Below are 27,153 nucleotides of genomic sequence, written 5' to 3'. Positions count from 1 at the left end.
CTATTTTCTAACTGTTATAGAGAGAACTGTCAGCTCTTTATCTAAATCTAATGCAGTATGCTTTGAGAGAAATTTTCTCCGGACAGTCACATTTCCACCTACTTTTCGTCGAATTTCAACTACCAACGGTTCTATTACGTCAATGTCAACCTATAGACCTAATCTCGTTTTACGTCCCACCCGAACGTTTGTGCGCTGATATTTGCTAGAGAGGACCCCCACTCCTCTGTCCATTGTCTAAATATGTTTGCAAATTCTAAATATTTGTTATATATGCGACATTACAATACCACCTCTCGACAGGTTAACAATAAAAAAATAACATTTGACTTTATATGTTGTCGACTTGATCGAATCTTGTGCTTGACTTTTATTCTACAAATAATGCATGTTGAACGCCCGAATCTTACCATCCCCCATGCCACTCGGCAAACCTCGGCAGATAATTTTACCTGAGGGGAGATAACTGATATCCGGTTACGCAAACTGTCAACTTTGACAGGTGTAAATATTGTTGATATGTGTATCGATTGATTAGTTAATTAATATTCCATAGATAATAAGTAAGTTATGACGATTCCTTTTATGTCATTCATAATGCATGATATAAGCTAACATTAATACATACCAAATAACAATCACTCTACTGACTTTTGAGTGATATTTTACCTATAAATTTTTTTTTTTTTTCAGGAAATGTCTCAGTCATCACACAGACTAATTAGTAAACATTAATACATACCAAATAACAATCACTCTACTGACTTATGAGTGATATTTTACCTATAAATTTTTTTTTTTTTTTTCAGAAAATGTCTCAGTCATCACACAGACTAATTAGTAAACTTGCCACGCCCAAATTACAAACAGAGGGTGGTGGTTTTTTGGTGAGGAAAGTAATTGGAACAGTTATACCAAACTGTGATCCAATTTTAATGTTAGATCACATTGGTAAGATTTTAAACATTATTTTTTATTTCATTTATTTATTAAAAGCAAAAGGGGTATTTTCAAACGTGCCCCACAAAAACTGGGATAAATTTTAAATAATATTATATTCAAAATAACTATAGACTTACCTAAGCACTGACTCTATTGTGAGGTATTTCACAATCATCGTCATAATAAAAAAAAGTAAAGCCTACCATTTAAAACAACTCATGCATTAAAAGTTAAACATAGCCTACATCGGTATCTTGAGTTGACAATCAAAAAATTTGCACATAACATGGTAGATAAATATTTGTGATTTTTTTTATTTTCTGTAACAGGTCCAGTTGTTTATAAGCCAGGTGAAGCATTAGGGGCGCCAGACCACCCCCATAGAGGATTTGAAACTGTTACATACCTAATTGATGGAGGGGTCAAACATCAAGATTCAGCAGGAAATAAAGGTAGGTCTTCTAGAATCCGATCAGAAGCATGAGTGGGTGGGGTTGGGCGTTGATATGGTTCAAGGCATTGTAATGTCATCACAGAGTGGGCTTTTTCTTGGGTCCCCAGTTTCTTTTCAAATTTTGTTTCACTGATGATATCAAATTTGTTAACTGAAATGAAATGTGGTTTAATGTCTTACTTTTCTGCATCAACCAGTTAATTAAGACAGGCATAATATACCAACTGTCAAGGGTTCTTTTACATGCACATCAACGTGTATGTCCCATCGGAATGAGTACATGCAGTCCTTCACGTTTAAGGGGAGCTTTTGCTCCTGCTCCTCTCGACGCATGTCAGCTTTCCTTCGATGGAGTCATTAAAGACTCCTGCAAATTAGCTAAATCGCTCTCCTAAATATTGAGATTAATAAACTACTTTCATTTTTTGTTTACTTTTAAACTGCATATATTCAAGGTATCAGGAGCTTCTTATGGCTCCCGCACAATTTTATAAACATGAAGGACTGTACATGCCATCATGCCATGCTTTGTCCGACCCTTCATCCTGTATCTAATGACAAGGGAAACCACACCCAAAAATCCTGAGGAACTTTCTCAGTCAGTACCAGGAGCAAACCCCGGATCTCCAGGTTAGTGAGCCAGCACCTCACTCACTGAGCCCCCTCTTCTCCTTATTTGTTTATTCCAGTCCAATAAAGTATTTTTCCCTGAGCAACATATCTACTTTTGTTTTCATCAGGTATATTAAAACCTGGATGGGTTCAATGGATGACGGCAGGGAAGGGAGTGGTTCATTCTGAGATGCCAACAGATGACATCATGGAAAATGGTGGAAAATCAGAAGGGTTCCAATTGTGGGTTAATCTACCTGCTAAGGTAAGTATTTTCCTATACTCTTACTATTAGTATTTCGAAGTGGTTTTACATTAGATTAAAGTTCAATTCCCCCAAAGGGCTATATAAAAAACATTCTGGATTTTGAAAATGTGCAACTCCTGTGAGGTTGGTAAGGATCTGCATATGATTATTTGGATGAACTAAAAAATCGAGGCCAAATGAACATGGCAATTTTCGATCATATCCATGTTTAATTTTGAAAATAAAATTGAGAATAATATGCTGAATTTACAGCATGTAAATTGACCAATGTGTTCCCAGTGCATTCGATCAATTCTTAAGACAAAAGTCCCAACCATTCATGAAGGTAATTAATGAATGAATTAAGTGGTGTTGAATGGCACGTCGGCACCTGCTTCACATAAGTATAAGTATTATGGCATACATCTGATACCATAAATGTGTTTAATGATATTGTTGTCAATCAGAGAGCTCACAACAAATCAAATGAAACAGGGTTTAACGTCCTACTGTTCTGCCCCAACTATTCTAATGAAGATGTTCATACACCATACAGTGTGCTATGAGGGCAAGTTTGCTCAGACAGCAGTGCTACGGCCTACTCTTATATCAGATTCCAACTGCAAAGGGTTCTCTTGCATGCCAATGTGTACACAGGACCTCAGCTTTTCATCCCATTCTAAATGACTATACAATGTACATTGTCCTTTGTCAGGCCCTCTGTCCTGCACCACTGACAATCCTGATGACCTTTCTCAGCCATACACTTACCCCCGGGTTTGCGAGCCAAGGTCTTACTCACAGAGTCACCGCAGCTCCCCACTCACAACAAATTAATACATTTGGGGAAATACGAATATTGACAGGATTAGTTTTGATGTTTATGTAATTCTGATTTATGTCAAATCTTTCAAAAATTTTGATTGTAAATGTATACTTTTAGTTTAAGATGATTGAACCACGATATCAAGATACACCCCCGGAGAAAATACCCATTGTTAAAACAGAAGATAATCGTGTTACTATTAAAGTTATATCAGGGGAATGTAGAGGTAAGTGTGTAATCATCAACCCAGTCAAGGGCAGGTCCACCACCCACTATTGACACAACAGATACATGCCCTTTAACACAAGTGGTTAACAAGTCATAATAGTTTTGAAACTAACCAGGGTCAAGTCAAGAGTAAACATTTGTGTCTAAATAAACAATGGGCAGTGTATTAAAGTAACTGTGCATGATTTGCATTTTTCAAATCCATGCTAATATGTACTCAGATTTATAGTATGACATTTAATTAAAGATACATTATGGGAGATTTTAATAGAGAGTTGGCCATTCTTGCTATAACAGTTCAAAAATAGATGATGAAAGAAGAATATATTGAAAATTTCAGTCAAATTACTTTATTCTGAACAAAGTTATCACTATTGTAATTTTTTGACTAGAAATAGGAGTCAAATCTCTCTTCACCGTCTCCGAGAATGGACGATCGTTTGATTGACAGATGTTAACTCCACCTACATAATCTCGATTATCAAGTAACGTTTTCAATGGATGTGGTTTGAGACGGGGTTGCAATTCAATTCGTATCACATTTATTTTTACTACAAATTAAAAATAAGACTTTTAATATATAGATAAAAAGCGAAATTTTGAAAGGAATGGACCAAATCAATGAGGCATAATTATAGCCGACTTCTTGTTAGCCTGCGTGTACTCTTGTACTGTAACTGGTAGGTCTACGTAACTCCCGAACAGTGATCCAATGGAGCTGCAATTCAACTGGGGTGATGTTAGCTGCGATGTTTATCAATATCTATAATTTTTCTGTAAACGCAAGTGACAAAAGATCGTATAATACTGACATCCAAACTCTCATTTTAACCACAACTAAACATAATATCAAGGCCGTATATATCGAACTTTCAATCAAATTGACTGACATGCGGCCTCGCTCAACAGCTTCCTCGCTTCGTACAATCTATCATTTAGCCTCGATCTAAAATTATTTTGTGCTTTTTGTGTAAATAAAGATCTAATTTATAATTTCTATGACATTTGAAGCCTAAATAAAGACTTGGAATTGAACCATTATTAGACGGATATTTAGAGATTCATCTTTTATTGTAGTTTTCAAGGGATTCCTATGGCTGTATCGTTAAAATCATGCTCAGAAACTTTAAAGTAAATGCATAAAAGAAAAAGCATTTGGGTATTGCATCTAAAGCAATTATCTACACATATTCATATTATTAACATTAAAGATACATTCCCGCGTACAAACTGGGTGATTTGATGATATATTTGGACTAAAAACATATTCAAACTAATTAATTTATGCTTCAAATCCTTCTCAATACATTGTAATTGCCAAGGAATACCCTGTTATAAAAATTGATCAAAAGTGGTCATGTTTGTGTCATGTGACTTACCTCTCTCGGTACCTATAGCAATGGGGGCGAAGTCAGAGGAGAATTCATTGTATACACAAGACGATGTTGTCTTTAATCGCTGACTATTTATTACAAATATCGAATCCTAATTAAATTCTCGGATTATCCACTGCCCGCGTTTTTTTCTGTGATTTTTATCTCAGAAAGTGTTGTACGTCTAACTCTTCATAAAGTTTATCAACATGTCACACGGGGGTGTTGGATGGCCGAATGGTTAGCACGTGCGCGCTGTATCATAAAGCCTGTCATTGAGTCAACTGGCGTGGTTTCGAATCCCCGGTTGTACGTGACAAGGAGTAGGGTCGCCTGTCCAACCTCGTGGGTTTTCTCCGGGTCCTTCAGTTTCCTCCCACTGCACAAGCAAATTATTGAAATAAAATTAAACCATATGTTAGTCCCAAAACGACCTAGTTTGTGTTAAGTGGATGTTAAACCACAAATTTCTCTCTCTTTCAACGTCACGCGTGCAGGTATTCTTAATCGTCGGGCTGTCGATTAGGGAACCCTTACATTTTTGTCCTGTATACGCTCCATGAGTGTTTTTCAGGGAATCCAGTATTTTTCTAGTAAGATTGGATATCTCTACTTTCCATATATACCAAAATTGCAATACTTTTAATGGAAATCACCACCCGATAAATACTTTTTTGCGAACCTATCTTTAAGCGAGTATTGCATGTTTTGCATCTATAGCAAATATCTACACATATTCATATTATAAACATAAACATTGTATTGAAAATTGTGTCTTAAGCACATATTATCGAGACATAAATATTCTGCCTAAAACACATTTAAATATAAATGAAATATAGGTTGGGGATTGTGACAAAATATGTGGGATTGTTTTAAAATGCAAATGTAAATATAAACATATATCTGTCAAAATTTAAGTAGCTGTTTAATTTAACTTAAAATTTTGTTTATAGCCAGTCTTCATCAGAATATATCTTGAGATTTTTTGTGACAAATAAATGTTCAATATATAAATATTAAGAGCTACTGTAGGCTTACATATTATTTGAAACTACCTAATGTATCTATTTTAATGTCTTTTTAAAACTACCTAATGTTGTTTTTTTTCAGGAGTAAATGCTGTTATAGAAACTAAAATACCTATTACTATGTTAGATATACATCTAGAGGCAGGAAGTACATTTACTTATACAATACCTACATCTCATAATGGTTTCTGTTATGTTTGGAGAGGAGCAGGTAAATTAACCATATTAGCTGTTTAATATTGTGGTTAGTTAAACTATCTGGTACTAGTGAGGACCAAGAAAAATGAAACAAATAGTTGAGATAATATAGACGGCTATGCAGGGCCCAATTTGGGAGGCCCAAAGTTACCGGATATGAATACATTGCAGGATATGAATAACTTTAACTAGGCCTATATTCATTCATATTTAAGGGGAACTATGCTTTACTTCACAATTAGTGATCATGATTAATGGCTGAAAATAGCCACACCTGGAAGGCCTGGAAAACTTTTAAGCTGTGAGCTGGGGAACCCCTTTCTAGTGCGGAGGCCAATTTGGGGAAATTTGTCAAATGTGCCAAAAAAAGTCCTGCGAATATCACAAAGTAGCTAACTATCTGTAAGTTTGTAATCATAAACGAATATTCAAATATACAAGTTTCAATACTAATTGTGTCGTGGATGTGGACAGTTCATCGGCATAAGAGAGAAACATACCATGTTTAAAGCGCTCTGTTTTCAGTTATTATTTTATGTATTTTAAATTTCATTTAAATTTAATTACAGGATTTTTAGGTCACAATCAAATGCCAGCTCACATGGGTCAAGTCGGATTATTAAGTGAAACAGGGTCAGAGTTCATGATTCGAGCAGAAGATGGGCAAGGTATATATAAAATAAACTGCTACTGGTTATATTTACAATATTCATTATCACATCAATGCTATGAATGCATATTTAAGTAGCCTGCAGACATTTCTTTATTCAAGTCTTTGAAATGCAATAAATGTTAACTAAATTTCAGCAATTTCCGTTAATTATCTCTAGAGTTATGGCCCTTGTTTCACTTTGTCAAACCCTGTGAATGCAGTAACAACAAAAGTTATCGTCTGATCCGTATGAAATTTATATGCATATTAGTGAAAAGTCGAAGCCTATTGAATTTCAGCAAAATCCGTAAATGACCTCTAAAGTTATGGCCCTTGTTTCACTTTGTTGCACCCTTTGAATGCTCTAACCACAAAGGTTATCATCTGATCTGTATTAAATTTATATGCATTATTTAAATTAGTGAAACATAAAGCCTGTTGAATCTCAGCAATTTCCATTAATTATGTTAAGAGTTATGGCCCTTGTGTTACTTTGTTGAACCTGGTGAATGCTCTAACGACAAAAGTTATCATTCAATCTGTATGGATTAGTTAGATTAATGAAATGAAGAAGCCTAATGAATTTCAGCAATTCCTGTTAATTACGTCTAGAGTTATGTATTATGGCCCTTGTTTCACTTTGTTGAACCTTGTAATGACAAAAGTTATCATCCGATCTGTAAAAAAAATATATGCATTATGTTAATAATTTTCCGTTAATTATGTCTAGAGTTATAGCCCTTGTTTCACTTTGTTGATCTGTATGAAATTTATATGCATCATTTGAGTAAGTGAAACGAAAAAGTATATTGAATTTCAGCAATTCCCGTCAATTGCCACTAGTGTTATGGTACTTGTGAACCCTCAAAGCATGAAAATTATGATCTGATCTGTTTGAAATTGTCTTGAAAATTTTCCTCATTACCTACAAAAGATTAAATATGTGATGATTTAGCTGCTAAGGGAGTATGTTTCGTTGCCTGGCAACCTATCTTTATGGTTAATCATCAACGGCCGTTGAACACCAGATTAGATTCAAATCTGTTGAAAATCGTACCATCACATGGCACTGAGAGTTGATTATGGTCGTGTGATGTTAATAAATGTCTAATTTATAATTTAGATAATATTTAAGGCCTAAAGAAAGACCTGCAATAATCGGATTTAGCTCTAGTCTTGCATAATGTATTTTCAAGTGTCTACCCTAAATTGAATGCAGATTTTGTTATTAACTTACTGCAGTCTGATGGGTTGATCATCTGAAATGTGGTGTGAACTGCACTTCTAGTTGAGTGAGTGATTTTGATAAATCTTCATAATAGCATATAAATTTGCACATCAATGTCATCTATGCATATTTAATTAGCTAAGGGCAAACGTGAGTATATCAAAGGGTATTCCCCAGGTATCACCAGATCTCTTCATAACTTTGGGAACCACAGCTACCTCAGTGTGTTTGTTTTGATATTTTACAGATTGCCATGCATTGTTAATAGCTGGAAAGCCTATTAAAGAACCAATTGCTAATTATGGGCCTTTTGTTATGAACACTCAGGAAGAAATCTTACAGGTAACAAATATTATAAATTTGGAAACTGATTTTTGAAAGATAGACTATATTGTATTACAAAAATATGAATAAATCATATTTAAATGAGACCATGACTCAATTTTTTAAGGATTTTGATAATAAAAATCTAGAAATCTTTTGTTCTTAACACATGTGGTAGTTCATTAAAATTGATAATCCTCATAATAACTTGGTGTTGCTGAGGAGTAAAAATTAGAATTAAACATGAATTAAAAAAATAAAGTAAAGGATTTATGGGTTGACATCAATCTCATCCATAAAATTTAACATTTAAATATACATTCCCCAACTTTGGTGTTCCGAAATCTAAAGCTGATAATGAAGTCTATATTTTTTTTTTTTCTGATCAGTAGAAATATACTTTCCCATCAATATAATTTTGTTAAGCATCTGTTTTTGTGCATAAATAAATTATGTGATTCTATTACAATGTTATTGTCTTCTCAATAGTGATGTCTGTCTATTGGCACTGTCTTTACTGTATAGTTAGTTCTGTTTTGTGTTGCAGTTATATAGAATTTTGTATTAAATGTACAGTACAGCTATATAATAAATTAAATTGTAGGCTATAGAAGATTATCGAGCAGGTAAACTGGGTCAAATACCAGGTGAAGCAGAAAGATTACGACAAACTGAGGCAGCACAAGCTCTCCATAAAAAAAATAAAAATAATTCTTAGCAACATATTTCAACAGCTTGACATGCATTTTATTATCTTATGTGCAAATTATATTTTCAAAAGCGATTTTTTTTTTATTTTTCAAAGTTATTTATAAAATGCATAATATCTAGCACACATTAATTGATATTTGAGAGGTCATGGACCTTATAAGGTCCATGGAGAGGTTCAGATGTGTTCTGAGAACAAGGTGAAATCGTCGTCGTATTCGGAAAACGTGGTGCACTTTCACAGTTCAGAAAAATCCACATTCTTGACAAAACGCGATGGTCAGTTCGTTGTGAATCAAGCAAAAAGTGCACTGTTTGAAAGAGTCGATTTGTTCTATTGGTACGCTTCTATTCAACCAGTTAAACAGTACCTACCTAACAAAGGCTGGTATATTTGAAAGGGATGTGTTTCGGTATAATTATGAAAAAGATTGTATAAAAATAGAACTAAACTACCACAGAATTCACCATCGTGGGGAAAGCCCTCGAGAAGTGATGACGTACATGTAGCATGCAAAAAGGGAATCACCTCATTCTCGAGTGCATCTGAACCTCCCTATTAGTCTAAAATAAACCTCTTAAAATTAGAATTCTTTGGAAACAATGGCAAACTGGTTATCAAGAGACCTATATTTTTGTGCATCATATACTCCTACCATACTGAGTGTGTCAGGCTTAAACCTGTGATAAATTGAAAAATATATTTTACAATAATTGTGAAAATAGTTATATTTATTATTATTAGAATGGCTGTGAGTACTTGTTTGACAAAATATCTTGGTTGTGTTATAAAGCAACAAAAGATTGAAACTTGAAATTATTAGTGCTAACTTCTTCTATTGCTGAAAAACCTTTGTTATTTAATTATATTCTTATCAGCATTTTTATACGCCCCCATTGAAATGTGGTCGTATATTGTCGTCCGTCCATCGGTCCGGCGTCCACAATTGCTTGTGGATGCTCTAAAGGCTAAAGTTAATATCCGATTGACTTTAAATTTATATACAGTGTTTAAGGCCATGAGACGAAAAAGCCTATTGATTTTCGGCGATGTCCAATGATTACTCCCAAAGTTATGGCCCTTGATCACTTTGAAAAATCTTGTGGACGCTCTAGAGGCCAAAGTTAATATCCGATTGACTTCAGATTGATACACAAGATCTTGAGACGAACAAGTATATTGATTTTCAATGAATTTTTATGACTTGGAACAGCTAAATCCATGATACAGTATTAAAAGTTTTGTATACAAAACGTTAGCATGGGGCAGAACTTTATAAAAACCAAACAAATTTTAATGGTTTTCTGAGTTGTTGCTCTTAATCAGATTTTAGTGTATTATAAATGTTTCATTACCGAAAAAAGTAAAAATATGCGACAACTCTTGTTGACTGCCCGGACGATTTAGCTGCTGTGGGCGTATGTTTCGTTGCCTGGCAACCTATCTTTAGATATTTTCTCAACACTTATGAACGTCTTTTTATATATATTATTAAACATCCATTATCGAGAGCTAAATCTGCCTATTGCAGGTCATTCTTTAGGCCGGAAATGTTATTTAAATTATTAATTAGACATTAGTTAACTTACCAAGACCATAATAAACTCTCGATACCATAGGATGCTTGCAATATTTAGTGGATTCAAATACTTTTTCTGATGGATGCGGTTACCGTAAAAATGGATAATTTCATCCCGAATTCTTTGGCTCAGAGTGAAGTAATTTGACTGAAATTTTCGAAATATTCTCTTTTCATTATCTATTTTTTAGCAATTGTAGCAAGAACTGTCAGCTCTTTATATAATTTTACCTAATGTTGCTTTAAGCTATTACTTGTTTGAAAACCACAAAATCTGAATCAAAATTTTGCTTTTTTGCTTTTCATATTTTCTGTTATTTAAAACTTTTATTTTGATTTCTAAAGCAACAACAGATATGTTAAAACACTTCAACTGATTTATGCCAATTAATTAAATTGTCATCGTTTTATGTATGTAGTCCTTGGCCACATATTCCCGAAAAACTTCAAAAATGTTTAAAGATACTGCTTTTCCATTGGCTAGGAGTTAATATAATGGCTAGTAAATCGATGGTATTCTTAAAACATTTGAGTCTACGTTTTGGTAATTAATAAGGACCCATATCCAGTACCAGATTTAGATGAAGAGAGACGATTCCACATGTGAGGCCACACCCAATCCCCCACTCACATGACTAGAGGAAGATGGAAGATTGTTTTAAAGAAAATTGAGCAAATCCAAGGCCGCAGGGGTTAAAGACTACTGTGCATAAAAGAAGGGTCAATGACAGTGTCAAAAATCTTATACACCTTGATTGGAAGCCTTGATTTTGAGACCCTAGGCTTCACTGTTAATTAAGCCGATAGGTAAATTGAACACAGACCATATCTTGAGGTTAAATGCATGTTTTTATTGTGTGTTGTACTGTGGGTCTAGTACGTGGTTAAAATATCGGAGGGTATAAGTTATTGTATACATTGATATAGCAGGTATGTGCTAATTATGTATGTTGTAAGCTACTCCTGTGATAGAGAGGTAGCCTATTCTAAACATATATGTCTGGGGCAAATATGAAGAAAGGTTCATTCTAGTGCAATGGAAAATTCATACTAACCAGTACTTGCCTTTCAATACAGGGTCTGTTTCAAAGAGAGACCCACACAAAAATATACTCATGCTAAAATATTTTTTTAAAAAAGAAAGGGAAATTCTTTCACTCCCATGGCATTTTAATATAGAATCTTTCAGGAAAACTTTGATTCTAATTGAGTGAAAAGGGGGAATCTTGGTGTATAGTTTCATTACACCAATACCTTACCACTGGGGTTAAGCAGAGTGATAAGCCATTTGATTGGTTGACATTTTCTAACAAAGGTAATTAAAGAGTGTCATCTTGGAGACCTCAGGCTACTGTTGACTTCTTCAAAAATAAGAGGGAATAGACACATAGATACCCCCACCCCCCCATACCCAAGCAGAAAAAAGGGGGTTAGGAATGTAAGGAAATTAGTGATGAAGAATAAAAAAAAAGACAGTCCCATATATTTTCTATGACAACCACACCGTGTAGATCTTTTTAGTTTTGGAAATTTTATATTTTATTGGATATTTTTCTTAATTATTTTTCAGTATCAAGCTTTTAGGCTAGGCTATTTTATTATTATATTGTTATTCTATTAATATGATTGTTGTATCTTTAAATGTTTAACAAATGTTTTGAATATTTGAATTTAATAAAAACTAATTTAAAAATAAACATTTTAAAAATTTGTCCTACGTGCAATTTTTATACGCCCACATTGAAATGTGGTCGTATATTGTCGTCGGTCCGTCGGTCGGGCCGACGTCAACAAGCAATTGTGGACGCTCTAGAGGCTAAAGTTAATATCCGATTGACTTTAAATTTATATACAGTGTTTAAGGCCATGAAACGAAGAAGCCTATTGATTTTCAGCGATTTCATATAATTACTGCCAGAGTTATGGCCCTTGATCACTTCAAAAAATCTTGTGGACGCTCTAGAGGCTAAAGTTAATATCCGATTGACTTTAAATTTATACACAGTGTTTAAGGTCATGAAGTGATGAAGCCTATTGATTTTCAGCGATTTCCGATAATTACTGCCAGAGTTATGGCCCTTGATCACTTCAAAATATCTTATGGACGCTCTAGAGGTCAAAGTTAATATCCGATTGACTTTAAATTTATACACAGTGTTTAAGGTCATGAGACGAAGAAGTCTATTCATTTTCAGTGATTTTTGATAATTACTGCCAGAGTTATGGCCCTTGATCACTTCAAAAAAATCTTGTGGACAGTCTAGAGGCCAAAGTTAATATCCGATTAACTTTAAATTTATACACAGTGTTTAAGGTCATGAGACGAAGCAACCTATTGATTTTCAGCGATTTACGATAAGTACTGCCAGAGTTATGGCCCTTGATCACTTTGAAAAATCTTTTGGACACTCTAAAGGCTTAAGTTAATATCCGATTGACTTTAAATTTATACACAGTGTTTAGGGTCATGAGATGAAGACTATTCAATTTCAGTGATTTTCGATATTTACTGCCAGAGTTATGGCCCTTGATCACTTTGAAAAATCTTGTGGACGCTCTTGAGGCCAAAGTCAATATTCGGTTGACTTTAAATTTATACACAGTGTTTAAGGTCATGAGACAAAGTAGTCTAATCATTTTCAGTGATTTTCGATAATTACTGTCACAGTTATGGCCCTTGATCACTTTGAAAAATCTTGTGACGCTCTATAGGCTAAAGTTATCATCCGATTGACTTAAGATTGATACACAGAGTTTAAGAGCTTGAGACGAACAAGTATATTGATTTTCAATGAATTTTTATGACTTGAACAGCTAAATCCATGATATTAAAAACCAAACAAATTCTAATGGTTTTCTGATAATTACTTCATGAGTGTATTATAAATGTTTCATTACCGAAAGAAGTAAAAATATGCGACAACACTTGTTGACTGCCCGGACGATTTAGCTGCTGTGGGCGTATGTTTCGTTGCCTGGCAACCTATATTTGCTAGTGCTAGAAAACTATTCGAATCATAATTTAGTACTTGTAGCCAATGGTATAAATGACTGTCATGCCACTCGTTGTCAGAAGTTACACAATCACGCCATATCTTGCGACCTATGACGAAATCTGCAATAGTTCTTGGCTTTAAGACCTACCGTTGGAACACACCATCACCCTTCACTGGTTGCGAACTAGTCTGTTTCTTCGACAAACAGATTGATAGTTCAGTGTGCATCCATTGAACATTATTAGTACGTCAGGTACACTATTTTTTGTGCTCATCGAATTGTAACGGGTCTGTCTTTGAAGGGTGGCCCTTCTAAGGTTGCTTCCAACAAAAATAAATGCTGTAACCTCGTTTTTCTTTAGATGCCCTTCTAGTGTCGATTCGTTGAGTGGGCTAGAACTTATCAATTGGTAACAGAAAAAAAACCATTTTCGATTAAATTGACAAAAGGGACGTAGGTGTAAGAAGACATGAGTTGAATTTTATAGGAGTTAGATTTTAAAAGTATATTTCGTAAATGTTGAATGTCATACATTACTGTGGGCATCCACGACTAAAAACTGAAGTGATATTTGGAACAACTAATGTGGAAGCGGGCGTTAAGACCAACGAACGAACGAACGAACAAGCAACATTCCCTTCGAGAACATTGGTTTAAAAGGCCACATTTAATAGGCCTTGACTGGAGCAAGTCGGAAAGATCATTTCTCATTTGATGATGTCACAGCTGACAAATTGTTGTTTTACTTAGCCTCATCACCTCTAAGCTACCACCAGAGACTCACAGAATGTGGCGTAGCTAGAGATTGTGCCATGAAATAAACAACACAATAGATATCAAACATACTGTTTTGTGTTTTGTATTATTCTACTATACCGAGAGAGAATCAGTATAACCCCCACACACCCTTTGGTACGCTGCTACCAAAGAAAATGGCCCGACGTGTAGTAAGTATTTCTTAATTTTTACACGTGTATATACGAAATGGGGCATGGGCTCGTCAATTTTTTAGGCGCGGAACAGACATCCTATACAGTCATTTATAAATGGTGGCAGGCCCATTGGACAGCACTTAACACCAGAAAGAGAAATGGGGTTTAACGTCCACTCGACACAAACTAGGTCATTTCGGGACTAACATATGGTTTAATTTTATTTCAATAATTCGCTTGTGCGTGGGGGTCTTTAGCAGTGGGAGGAAACCGGAGGACCCGGAGAAAACCAACGAGGTTGGACAGGCGACCCTACTCCTTGTCACGTACAACCGGGGATTCGAAACCACGCCAGTTGACTCAATGACGGGCCTTATGATACAGCGCGCACGTACTAACCATTCGGCCATCCAACCCCCCTCTTAACACCAACATGATGAATATTTACAATACATTTTATTCTAGTCATAATATGAACAATAATACTGATTAATAAATAATACTATAAAATATACGATCAATGAAAACAACATTAATTTATTATAATACATGTATAAATAAAAAAAATTATCGTGCTTAATAAATTAAACAACAGATTTAAATTATTGATGCAACAAGCTAACAGTGAATATTATTCTACTGTCAAAACACGGTCTAAAACAATCACGAACCGTAACTTGAATTTTGGCAGGAAAATTCATGTAATCAGATTTTTGCAAATAGGCAACGTCAAACTAATTCACAAGAAAATGATTGTACTGCCAACAAAATCAGAAACTATGATTGTTTAAAGTAAATGAACAATAAAACATATCTCACTTAAAGATAATACGAAATTGATTTTAATAAACATGAATTACTTCCTCGTGAATGAGAAAATTCAGATTGGTAATCAAAAGAATACCAAAACGAAGATTGTACTACCATTATAATCAGAAATATTGTATGCTTGTTGTAAATCAAGAAATAAAACATATTTCACGTAAACATGATTTGCGATAGTTCTCAGGAAAAAAAACAAAGAAAAAATTCAAACTGATTCACCAAAAATGTTTGTACAGTAATCAGGAATTATGGTCGGAAAATTAACAGTTAATTTCAAATATAAAGAATGGTTCGCATTATGCACCCAAAATTCGATCTGATTTGACAGTGACACTAATGTTTTTTATATGCTATCCTTCTCACAGATCGATTTCTCATTTAAAAATAAAGTTTTCTTTAGGATTTTATACTTTGTATAGTTCAACTGGTAGGGGAACGCGAGCTGGTACCAAATGGCGAAGGACTTTCTCTGAGCCAAGGTGTATTTCGTCTGTAACCAAACTGACCATTATAGCCTATAACGGGTTTAACATCCTGCATGAATTGTGAATGACCATCTACAAATTCTCGAGATCTCCCTGGAAACAAAATAAAATACACTAAATGTAACTAATATAAACTCCAGAAACAATCAGACCACATTCCACATCATTAATCTAACAGCATCCCCAATTGCGCCTGTTCCTTAAGTAACGTTTCCGAATGTCATCATTTCATCGATACTCTTAACCGTGGTAAAGTGGGGTTTTTTTCTAATTTGTTTTCTCCTCCAACCCCCATCCCCGGGGTACGATCTCGAAGCCGACTTCGGGGTAGACTAAACTAGGGGACAATCTTTCCATACAAGAACTGAACACAGTTTATGTCTTTTACGACGAATATTTCCGAAAAGCTCAAAAGTGCCCATCCAGTTATCAGTTTAATAGAAGAACGAACCATCTCTTTGACAATGGACAAATAGAAGCTTTGTTAATGTGTTAATGGAAGGGACGTGATCTAGTCGTTCGGATGTGGAGGAAAAACGAGGTCGTGCACCTAAAAGAACTGGTGGCAGATAGAATTCGAATGCTGACCTGGCAAAATTTCCCTCATCGCACATTTGCCGATTGGTGCAGAGGACAGTAGTCATTCTTTGTCAATGATGGATTATTGTAGGTTGCACTCTCCTTATTGCCAAAGACACCCGTGTCAGATCATAGGAGATAAAGTGACTATTATTTACCTGCTCCATTCATATTTCTTCTAGATAAGTATCTATAACCAGCACCTTGATTATGAAAAAAATCCATCACTTTACCATCAATCGATTCTCCATTTTTAAACTGAATTAGAAAATAAAATATAACGTATTAATATTTTCCCTGTATAAAAATCTAGCAAAATACTCACCTTCATGTTTTAGGGTTATTCAGATTAATTTCTATCTTTATCCTTAAAATACCAATCATTGAAAAAAATTGTTGGGCGTGAAGGGCAGAGACACACAGAAACAAAACATTCCCTTAAACCTTACTCGTAAATCAACGATAGGGTACATGCAACAACCAGTCACGACCACACGAGAATAGGTTTTGAAGGAATTGAATTTATTTCAGAATGATTTGGGGACTTTTAAACTAGAATGTCCATTGGCTCGGTTCTAATTACTCACCGACCTTAGCTTACATCTAACGGGTATGTATATATACTGAGACGCAATACAAACACAACACTTCAATGAATGGATGATTGTAAATCTGGTGTCGGCCACGAAGAAATGATGTTTCACGGTGGCGCCAAAAAAAAACCTCACTATGGGCATGTTGAAAATCACGATTTTATATAGGAAGTGCATTTAAAATTTTTATGGAAGTCGCAACAATATGGCAAGGTTGACACCTGAACACGGAAAGCGAACGACCCTTGGCGTTAATTCCGGAAGGTATGAGCACCAGAGCCACTGGAAGCAGCATTGCAACACGACTGAATGGTGTCTGTGGCTTTTAGAAGTGAGCCTACACATTATTTACTTTAGATGTTTAGCCCTTGTGCCTACGTATCACTGTTGGTCTCCCTAGTTTGTCGTTGATGTTCCTTTGTTGGTACATGTCCAGCCTACAAAATTATGACAAAAATAAAATTTTAGCGGCATTGTTTCTAGCCACCATTTCCAGTCAAATCAATGGTGCGTTTTCATTGCGTTGTCATTGCATTGTAGTGTCAAGCGCCTAAGGAATCCGTACATTGAAGCTGCATTAAGCTAAAGTTTTGTGTGATTGCCACCGTCAAACAGTTGGAGGAGCCGAAAATTATGAGCTAAATTTCCATTGACTCACAGGCTAGATATTAAACTGGCATATCAAATTAAGTTTGGTCGTTAATAAAATTTTGACGTTACCGAGGTAGACGTGGTACTTTAATATAATGTAAGTGCTAACGTAGATAGTCATATCAAAGTGGTCCTTATCCAGCGGATACAGTGTGTCAGTAGGACACTAAGCCCATTGCATTTCATTACTGCTACAGTGGAGTATCTAAAACAGACCTTTATATTCATGACAGCTTTAACTATGTCAAATCAATAAGACACTTGTTTTTATTATATAGTCAATAAGTTTACATAATCTTCCAGATCCCCTATTGAAAAACGGCAAAGTGTCTTTGAATGAAATCGATTGAAAATCTATTGTGGTTTGTTTCTCTTTACATGGTGTCTGTATGGGATATGATAGACAAACAAGAAAGGCTTTCTTCATTGCTAGGATCTTGGAATCAATAAATCTTCATTGTAATGTGGAATTAATTTCACAGCAATCATGAATAAAGAAAAGAATGTCGATTTCTATAGCATCGCTTGTCTCTGGATATTTTCATAATAATAAAAACCATCATGACAGCATGACAGCATGACACAAATTTAAATTATTCCTTTAAGATTCTCACGCCTAAAGATGTTGAGTGAGATGAAATAGAACACAGAAGCTTCGAACTATTTAGAATTGATCAATTTGAAAACATTTTGAAATAATAATTGTTCTAATAACATAACAATCAAGCAATTAAAGAATGCTTATGATTTGGTATAACATCAAACTCTATTTGTACATAAATTTATTCGGTATTCAGTACACCCTATTCATTTAATTATTTTGCGATGCTGCCCCTTAACTTATCAAAAACTCAAATATTTCGCTAACAACTAAATATTTCGCTAACACTTGTCTTTTATCGAGTATACAACCATATTACAAAACTGATAGGTCGACTTGACAGGACTACAATGTCAATGTAAAAAGTGGTAGAAGTATTGATCAAGCATGCGGTCGCTAAGTTTATCAATATATAAAATCAAATAGGTAGTCACACGCTCTATTAATAAAAAATCTACACAGATAATACATTATATATTAATGTCATCATATGTCAACTAAGTTTGTACTTGTATAATCGTTCTATGGCTTTCGAGTATTAAAGCGATATTCGAGCGATTATTCATGAACTGGAATTGATTCCATCAATTTTAGAGATATGGCGCTAGACAGCACAGACCCACTTTTCCTCGGACACCCGATCTCACTGTGCAACTATCAGAAAACTTTCCCATACATAAATATGTAACTGATTCGCTCAATTTTCTATTCTCGTCCAGAGTATTCTATCTGTTTAGCGTACTGATTCCACATTTAGAAATATTTATACTTGAAGTCTAAAAATGATTTAGGATAATTGCAATACAGACGTCTTGCTGACCTAAGCTAGAAAATTCCAAACAAGGAATTTCTTGACAACTATGGGAAAGTAAGATCGCATTCGGGTGGACTTGGTTGGATTAACTTCGTATATTCATGTTTCATTCTGATAGAGGGGGCTGGATGAACTCCCCCCCCCTCCGGCACCACCACCACCACCCACACACATACCCCTTTCCTCTTTTTTTTCTAGCTTACTGTGTATTGGAACTCAAAAATTCCATCATCAAGATCTTTTAAGATGCATTATGTAAAAGATAAATATGTCTATTGCCGGTCTTTTTTCTGACTTCAAATGTTACATAAATTATTATTTAACGTATAATATTATTTGCATGACAGGTTAATAACCAACCCTCTAGACTATTGGGTGGTCGTAACATTGAGTGGATTAGACAATATCTGCCATATATTTGTTTAACGTTAATATGGACGTCATTTATTATCGTGGCAGTGATACTTGATAATCAAGACTAAGCCATTGCTTGTCAAACCTTCGCTCAGACTAAAGTAATTTGGCGGAAATTTTCAATATATGTTAAATTATTATAGCAAGAACTACCATCTCTTTATCTAAATCTAGCATAATGCATCTTTAAAATATCAATCAAGTTCTTTACTAAACTACAATGATACCAAACAGTAGTCGAAGGCAACATTCGACATAATGTATTTGATCAAAATATATTACATTGTTAATATACAAATATTATTATACAAATATGAATACCATTAATGATAGGATATGTGATGGATCTACAAACAACAACCTCTACTATAGTACAATATACCGTAATGGACGAGTAAGCATTAAAGGGACAGTTCTACGGCAGAAAACTATTTTTAGTTAAATTTCCTGGTTAATTATTTATGGTATCGAAAAAGACTATCTTAAACATAGCACTTAATGATTTATGGAGAATGTTGAACTGCGCATGGTAAAACTGACATATTTCTTGGGTTCATCCTTTAGATGTCAGGAAATAGCAAGTACGGCCTAATAGGTCATTGACCCATGCAGGGCACATATTCATATATCTGCTGCAGAGAAATGTCCCTTTAGACACAATTGACTTTTATAATGAAATAAATATTTGGACAAGTGATCCGAAGATATGCGGTTTAAACATTAATCATTAAAAGCTCACAATAAAAACGAATGAACTATTTACGATGGGAGACATGGGTGTATATGATAAATGGTTTCGCCATGGAACAGCATTAATATTTTGCCTAAGATAATATATTGAATGACAAAAGAAATACCTGACACCATTTTGAATAATAATATTCCATCTTAATAAAGATAATGTGAAAAAAATAATAAATATATGCAAGCAGAATGTGACGTAAGCAGAGCAGTCTTACATAAATCATGACAATTTGAAAGTGTATGTGATAATACACGTTTCGTGAATAAAAAAACCCCAGATAAATTTACCTTTAAATGGAGAATGTGTCTAAAGTAAATTCATCAAGAAATTGGTGTTTCTTTTGTCATTCGGTACATGTATACAAATACAATATAAATATGGTATGTGTATATAGATAAATCCATGGAAAAGACAAAAAAAATAATAATGAAAAAAAAAGTGATAATCTAACTAACCTGACCTGTCTTCTTTAAGGTCTTGTCAACCCCGTGAAATTCAAAATAATTTTTAACGTGCATATCTTTTTTCGAGTTATAAGGCGTAATAACGGGACCTAACTTAGGATTAGCTTTAGAATAATCATTAGAGATACTACTGACCGCGTTACAATCTAATACAAAACTTTTCTCTTTAGTAAAAAGCTCCTCCGGAGGAGGGGTAGTTGGTGCTCTGTATATTTTGTTGACTCTTTTCTTCTCTCGGGGTGTGCTGTTCTGGCCGTCCGACATGGTTATCTATGACTTTGACTTCCTGCTACAAGAAGATATATCACAAAAATCAATGACCACTAATATTAAACCGCACAAAAACACGCAAACTTATCAAACGGAACTTTCTCAGCTGATGTCCGAAGCGCGTCCACCTATATGAGTCAGACTATCGTATGTCTGCATGCGCTTGATTTAAGTACAGTATGTTTCTAATCAAAGTTTGGACAACCTTAAAATGGATTATCACTAACAGTTAATCCTAATCTTTGCTAAACGTTACCATGCATCTCCACGGCATGTGTTAATCCAATTATAATCAGAAGTTATGATCTTCGGTTGTAATTAAATGGCGAATCCCGACGGATTAATTGAGCAACTCGGTAAATTATGCAGTTAATTACGCCGAACTCTATACAATACACACAATCAGCTATTGATATTACCAACAAACCCTTTAATCCTCGACGAATAATTAAAGAGATTTGTAGCTATGTTGTCAAGGCTGTATTACCTAAACCTCTATATACAACCAAAATACGTTAACAAGCCTATTACATACATACCTACACCACGCTTTAAAGTCTATACCAGCCGTTGCTAAGGTAGATTTATTTATTGCAGTCCCGATAAGAACCTCCTCTACGCGTAGTTTAATAGGATCAAATCTATTTCACAGTTCAATTATTTTCAACGGTAGTGATGTATTATCGGGGGTCAAAAAAGGAGGATTTTTCAAAAACATTAAAATATTTTGTGATTTAATAAACATCATAATTCTTTGGATTTTTTTTTTTCATTTGATTTTGAAGTACGATAAACTTCCATGAAACCACAAGTCATTTGTTGTATTTTCCTAATATCAATATCCGTGGCTTGATTGCTAAATTATATGCATTTATAAATATTCTAATACGAATTCGGGTTCTTGTTTATTGAATAAAATATCATGTGATTGTGAGTTACTCGCTAAATACTGCTAATGGGTTTTTGTTGAACCAGACTGTCATTTGATCTTTTTCCCAAACAGAGCCCTTTTAGATTTTAATAAATAGCTATATAATAGAGTGGGATTAAACTAATCCCCGTTGCCATCACGTGATCGCGATCTTCTGTGTAATATTCTATAGATTTATATTGATCTTGTAAAAGTGATCTGTGTAAAAGACGGGGGTCGTTATTGACAATTCTTAAAAAAAGCAAGGTCATTATTGACTATGTAAAGTAAGCGGTATTACTAGTATTGAATATGTTTTATCATTATCTGACAAGAGTCGTTATTTACTGGTTTACAGTTCATATCATAAGCAAGCACCCAATCATAATAAATGGGGCTTATCTCATAATGGGATTACCAAATTTAATTGTTCTCTTTTTCTTTTTTATGAATTTGTGATTATTGTGCAGGCAGTTAGTAGTGAACTGGAGTGTGGTTACGTTCAACCAAGTACATTATACTCTCTTTTCCCCCACTTTTTTTAGTTTGAATGATAGGAGTTTGGGTAAAAGGCAGTTAGTAGTAAACTGTTCCCCACTTTTTAGTTTGAATGATAGCGGTTTGGGTACAACAGTCACAGTTGAACTTGCTAGAGTCATATTTATTTTCCGACCATCTCTTGGTTTTGTAACGCCATTCTGCCTCGCGCACAGTGAAGGAAAGCAAATGAGTAAAGTTTAACTTATGCCATTAGGCCTAACTGAGTAACATAATATGATTGTTTTTCTATGGCAATGTGTGCAATTCCACGAGAAAGAATTTTAACAGGACAGTTTCATATTCCGACTTCATACCATCGAATTTCAAGTTTCAATAGTTTTAAGAAAAAACACCGGTTTGTTTTTTTGGGGGTAGAACTAACAACAAATCACACTTAGCTTGTTAGTTCCACAAACGCTACCCCTAACATCATTATGTGAAACCGTCCTTGAAAAATTCATGGCACTAAATGCCGAATAAGTGGCAGCCTACATTAAAACATACATATCTTTTTCCGGTTTTTAAACGTAATAATAAGATTTTAAAAAACGATAATATTTGATAGTACGAATATTCAGTTCGCTTTACTTACCTCGAGGTGTACACGTGACCGCTAATAATCGTTTGACGTCTGCTCTTTTGGTGTAATGGTTGCTGTGATGATCTTTTGTGGCGTCATAATCAGGAATTATGTCTTTGTATTTGGTGCGGGATCTTTCTGTTATTATGCCGTCATTTATAAATTTCTGTTCTCTTAATTTCAGTTCATTATCGTTTGGTGTTATAGGACATCGTTTTCTAGCACTTAATTTATTATGGCTTATCCGGGACTTTTCTTCTTTAAAATTCTGAAAACAAAAACAGCAACATGAAATAATTTCTTTTAATAACATCTTTGCTAGTACGTCAAAAAAGTGTAGTTTATTTTGTAGTTTTTTTCGCTTAAATTGTTTACAACTTTTAAAAAATCTGGACGTGATAATCAAAGCAATGGGCCTGGGAAACTTGTTAATGGGGAGGCTTGATTACCATCGGAAATGTCCGATTTGACGGAATTGCAATAGTTTGACGCGGAATTCAGACCTGTCCCTGTTCTGTCAGTCCCGACAACGGAGGTGGTGTGAGTAGAATCGTAACGTAATTAAACATAACCAATATGTTTCAGCATGCTTTCTAGTCCCAAATTCCCATTTTTACTCGATTTTCACTAATTTGGGGTTTGAAAGAATTCAACGTTCACTCGAGCATCCCCATTGTGTTGTCGCTTAAAGGGCGGTAACTCCAATATTGTTAACGAATTTAACGCACGCCCATCAAAGCAACAATAATAGTATGAACAAAAAATGACTCCATATAGCAACCAAAGACGGCAATTAATGTGCATTTCTGGAAAAAAAAATATAGAAATAGGAATAAGGATATTTAGGAAGACATTATTATGCTGGAAACTAAAAATCAGTAAAATATAAAAAAATAAAAAAAAAAAATAAAAAGATTGCTTCGTGCTATATACATATATATCAAAAAGGGGGCTTTCGACAGGCATCTCATTTTATTCTATTTACCTTCAATGCTTCATTTCGTTCAAATATCCCTTTCACAACAGGTGACTGAAAGTAAGCTTGTGCGTAGACATCTTTAACAGCGTTATAAGGGGGTATAATTGGTTGATTTCTAGGAAAATTTTGTACTTCTGTTTTTATTCCATCATTAACAAATTTATCCTCTAGGTCCTTACACTCTGCAGCTCCTGGTAATGGCTTGATTCCATCGGAAACTTTATCAGTCTTCCACAAGGGACTTCCAAACATTACCCACGACATGATTATATTTTATTCTGTAAAGAAAATAATAAAACTTTTAGATGTTGTCGCATACCTTAAAATCCCCAAAATATTAAGTTTGCCGCCCCAAATCAACCAACCAAAGAATAGATGACGTTGCTTATACTGTTTGAAAATGTTCTTAATACAGTGAACCAAATTCTCATAACATACCAATAGTACCAGGTTAACAAGCGGTACAGGAAAATTGTCTAGCAATAAGATAAACCAAAGTGAATAATTTCTTTCTGCAAAAAATTCATGTCTTTAAAACATTGCAATATTAAAGAATTTAAAACATCACCATGTTAAATAAATAAAATCAAAAGACAATCCCAACTTTAAGATATCGCCATATTATAAAACGAAATTAAAAGACAACCCCGACTTTAAACTATAGCCCTAATTAAAGAATGCAATCCAGGTATGTCCATGTATACGCGATGAATATTTTTATTGGACATTTTTTTTAAAATAGAGCCTACCTATTCCATGAACAGTATACCTTTATCTTCTCCTTGTACCCAACCTTCTGATAAAATCACGACCTCAACTAGACTCTATATACCAACATAACTATTACTAATTTATAGCAGCTCGTCATAAGTAGAATAGGTGCCATACACATCAAATATATTTCACAATGTCAATCAAGTCCGTATTATGCATTGTAATGTAATATACATTATGCCTAGATTAACAGTAAATTGATGGAATTACCGTAAACCAAACTGACATACACAGCAAACTGACAATGGTGATTTTCACGAGAAGACAAACCCTGAAAATCTGGTATTTATTGGGCGAGGATTAACAATGGGGATAGAGAAGAGAATTGACTGGATTAAAAACTAATAAAATAGACTAAGTAAACTAGTTTGAAGCTTGATATTATGACTTACTCGTTTACTGATATGTGTTCTTCGTATTTTATATTAAAACAGAATTTCGGGTAAAGTTTCATAGTTTACTAGTATATTAATCATAACCTCGCCGAAAGAGAACAACATTGTATGTATAACAACTGTCAACAAAATCATTTAACGAGAAGCAGTGGGAATTATGCATCAGAATCAAAACCCGTCATTACTGTCACATTTATTCAATTTACCTGTTCGTTTTTAGTGAATTTTCATAACTCCATGATAAATGGTAAAATTGTAATTTGATAGATAAAATTTAGACAGTCACAGAATAAGACAGCAATCAGATGATAAAAAGAGACAACCGCCATTGATGAAATTTTGTAGTAGGCCTATCAACCAATGACATATTTGGAAAGCAAATAATATAAAAAATTAGACAGCATTGATCCATTAAAAAGTCAGACAATAACCGATGATGATTTTTTTAATTTAGACAACAATCAATGAAATGTTCTTATTTAGACAACAACCAATTAATCTTTTTTTATTTAGACAACAATCAATGATAAACTTCAGACAGTTCTCAATCATCAATTATTTTACTTAGACAGCAACAGATGATCAAATTTAAACAATAAATAATCACTGATAAAATTTAGATAGCGATCAATGATAAATATTGAGACAATAAAACCAGTGATTAATTTTTTATTTAGAAAATAGTCAATGATAAACTATAGACCACAATGTGATAAAATGATAAACTGTAGAACACCGTGTGATAAAATGGTAAACTGTAGACTAGAGCGTGAGAAAATGATAAACTGTAGACTACGGCGTATGATAGCTTTGTAAACAGCCACCAATGACAAACTTTACAATTATGGACAGAATTTCAGTTTGGTAAGTATACACAACAACAATACCCCCTTCATTATCCCGGTCGGTGCCAAAAAATAGGACGTTAAACCCCATTTCATTTTATAGTATTAACCATTAAGAGTACGTCATCCATAATTACATAATCATTCTCAAACTAAAATCCGGTCAGATTTTTACAATAAAAAATATCAAAAATCAATGAACAATATGACTTACCAGATAGGGTCTCCTATATTTTAGTTAGAAATCTGTTCAGAGAAAGAAAGAAAATTTTGTTTGCATAACAGAAACTGATAGTTTACTTATGTATATAAGGTGTATTTCCGGTGAGTAAGATAGACACTGGTCGCCGTGGATTATCGCTGAATTGATATAATCTATACTAATCCGCTAATATCTATGTATATTTTATAAGTAAATAATATGTAAGTAATTGATATTAAGATAAAGGTGATAAAGCATGGTTCAGTAATTTGTGTTCATTTAATTAGTACTTTCCGTGGCACAACCTTTGACCTATTGACATTTTTAAAATTCCTGTTTTTTATTTAGGACGAAACACTTCGGTAGATTGATATTTTTTGTTGGATGGGTGGGGCGGATGCATTTTAATATCTTGTTTGCACTGCAGATGCTGCTATAATCCAGTTATCTTTTTAAAACCTTCAGATATAGCACTTTATTGGTTGAAATTATTAAGCTATCTTTCTGAAACTTTTACTACTTGTCTAGCCTAGAAAGAATCATATTAATTTCGGTAATACATTCCAGAGTAAGTCCCTTAGTATTAAACTCAGTAATTGTGCAGCTATGAAATTGTACCTTGTTTTAATTATGATCTGATCGTTTTAGAATTTTATGAGTTACAACTTCTTGAACGAAGTAGCAGTTGGTAGGCAAATGTTTCGTTGTCGGCGTCCTATCCTTCTTTTTGTTAGCTGGGATAGTAGTCAAACTCATTCAAAGCTTATAAAAAGAATTGTTTCATATGTTTTCCGAAACTTAAATTTGTTTACGTCTAGAAAACAATTATAGACTGTGTTAAACCACTAAGAAACAGTTAGTTTTTAAGTTTCTATAAAATTATATTTCGAAACTTACCTAAAAATAAAGTGTACTTTGCAGTTCAAAGAGTCCAATTTCTAGTATACGAACACCTATCCCCGTTTCATAAGTATATCAGTTACTAAATATACAACTCAAATCAGTCATATTAATTATATAACAATAATCCGATCAATAATTAAGTATGTAGGTAAACTAACTATCTGATTAAGGTGTGGAAATATGATACATTATTAATCCGGTTAACAATAAATTATTTCATACAATAACTGTGATGTATTTAAGTCATTCTGA

General features: G+C 34.1%; 3 protein-coding genes across 3 annotated transcripts; 1 reads left to right on the top strand and 2 right to left on the bottom strand.

Moving 5' to 3' along the window:
• Positions 1–466: 466 nt before the first annotated feature.
• Positions 467–12,074, top strand: LOC126821280 (uncharacterized). Its single transcript, XM_050549681.2, has 9 exons — positions 467–563; positions 810–951; positions 1,272–1,394; positions 2,137–2,273; positions 3,199–3,307; positions 5,796–5,924; positions 6,481–6,579; positions 8,039–8,133; positions 8,720–12,074. The coding sequence occupies exons 2-9, from the start codon at positions 813–815 to the stop codon at positions 8,831–8,833; spliced, it is 945 nt and encodes a 314-aa protein (XP_050405638.1). The 5' UTR covers positions 467–563; positions 810–812; the 3' UTR covers positions 8,834–12,074.
• Positions 12,075–14,771: 2,697 nt separating this feature from the next.
• LOC126821722 (uncharacterized protein C17orf98) lies at positions 14,772–21,395 on the bottom strand. The gene is made up of 4 exons (XM_050550210.2): positions 21,313–21,395; positions 20,495–20,792; positions 16,380–16,479; positions 14,772–15,735 (listed from the first exon to the last, which is right to left on the bottom strand). The coding sequence occupies exons 2-4, from the start codon at positions 20,765–20,767 to the stop codon at positions 15,578–15,580; spliced, it is 531 nt and encodes a 176-aa protein (XP_050406167.1). The 5' UTR covers positions 20,768–20,792; positions 21,313–21,395; the 3' UTR covers positions 14,772–15,577.
• A 1,412-nt stretch (positions 21,396–22,807) lies between these two features.
• On the bottom strand, positions 22,808–24,046 carry LOC126821388 (uncharacterized). The gene is made up of 2 exons (XM_050549798.1): positions 23,789–24,046; positions 22,808–23,071 (listed from the first exon to the last, which is right to left on the bottom strand). The coding sequence occupies exons 1-2, from the start codon at positions 24,044–24,046 to the stop codon at positions 22,808–22,810; spliced, it is 522 nt and encodes a 173-aa protein (XP_050405755.1).
• Positions 24,047–27,153: the final 3,107 nt, after the last annotated feature.

This window comes from Patella vulgata, chromosome 5 (assembly GCF_932274485.2).
Source record: "Patella vulgata chromosome 5, xgPatVulg1.2, whole genome shotgun sequence".
NCBI classification, from domain to species: domain Eukaryota; kingdom Metazoa; phylum Mollusca; class Gastropoda; family Patellidae; genus Patella; species Patella vulgata.
The sequence above is the reverse complement of the archived record's forward strand: the minus strand, read 5'-3'. Positions and strand labels throughout refer to the sequence as shown.

Excerpts from the sequence above, each read along its gene's own strand:
- LOC126821280 (XM_050549681.2), top strand. The coding sequence starts at position 813 with ATGTCTCAGTCATCACACAGACTAATTAGTAAACTTGCCACGCCCAAA. Across the intron at positions 952-1,271 it reads TTTAATGTTAGATCACATTG|GTCCAGTTGTTTATAAGCCA; the intron begins GTAAGATTTTAA and ends TTTCTGTAACAG. Across the intron at positions 2,274-3,198 it reads GGGTTAATCTACCTGCTAAG|TTTAAGATGATTGAACCACG; the intron begins GTAAGTATTTTC and ends GTATACTTTTAG.
- LOC126821722 (XM_050550210.2), bottom strand. The coding sequence starts at position 20,767 with ATGTCGGACGGCCAGAACAGCACACCCCGAGAGAAGAAAAGAGTCAAC. Across the intron at positions 16,480-20,494 it reads CCTTAAAGAAGACAGGTCAG|TTTAAAAATGGAGAATCGAT; the intron begins GTTAGTTAGATT and ends TTTCTAATTCAG. Across the intron at positions 15,736-16,379 it reads AAGAAATATGAATGGAGCAG|GGAGATCTCGAGAATTTGTA; the intron begins GTAAATAATAGT and ends TTTTGTTTCCAG.
- LOC126821388 (XM_050549798.1), bottom strand. The coding sequence starts at position 24,046 with ATGTCGTGGGTAATGTTTGGAAGTCCCTTGTGGAAGACTGATAAAGTT. Across the intron at positions 23,072-23,788 it reads AACGAAATGAAGCATTGAAG|AATTTTAAAGAAGAAAAGTC; the intron begins GTAAATAGAATA and ends TTTTGTTTTCAG.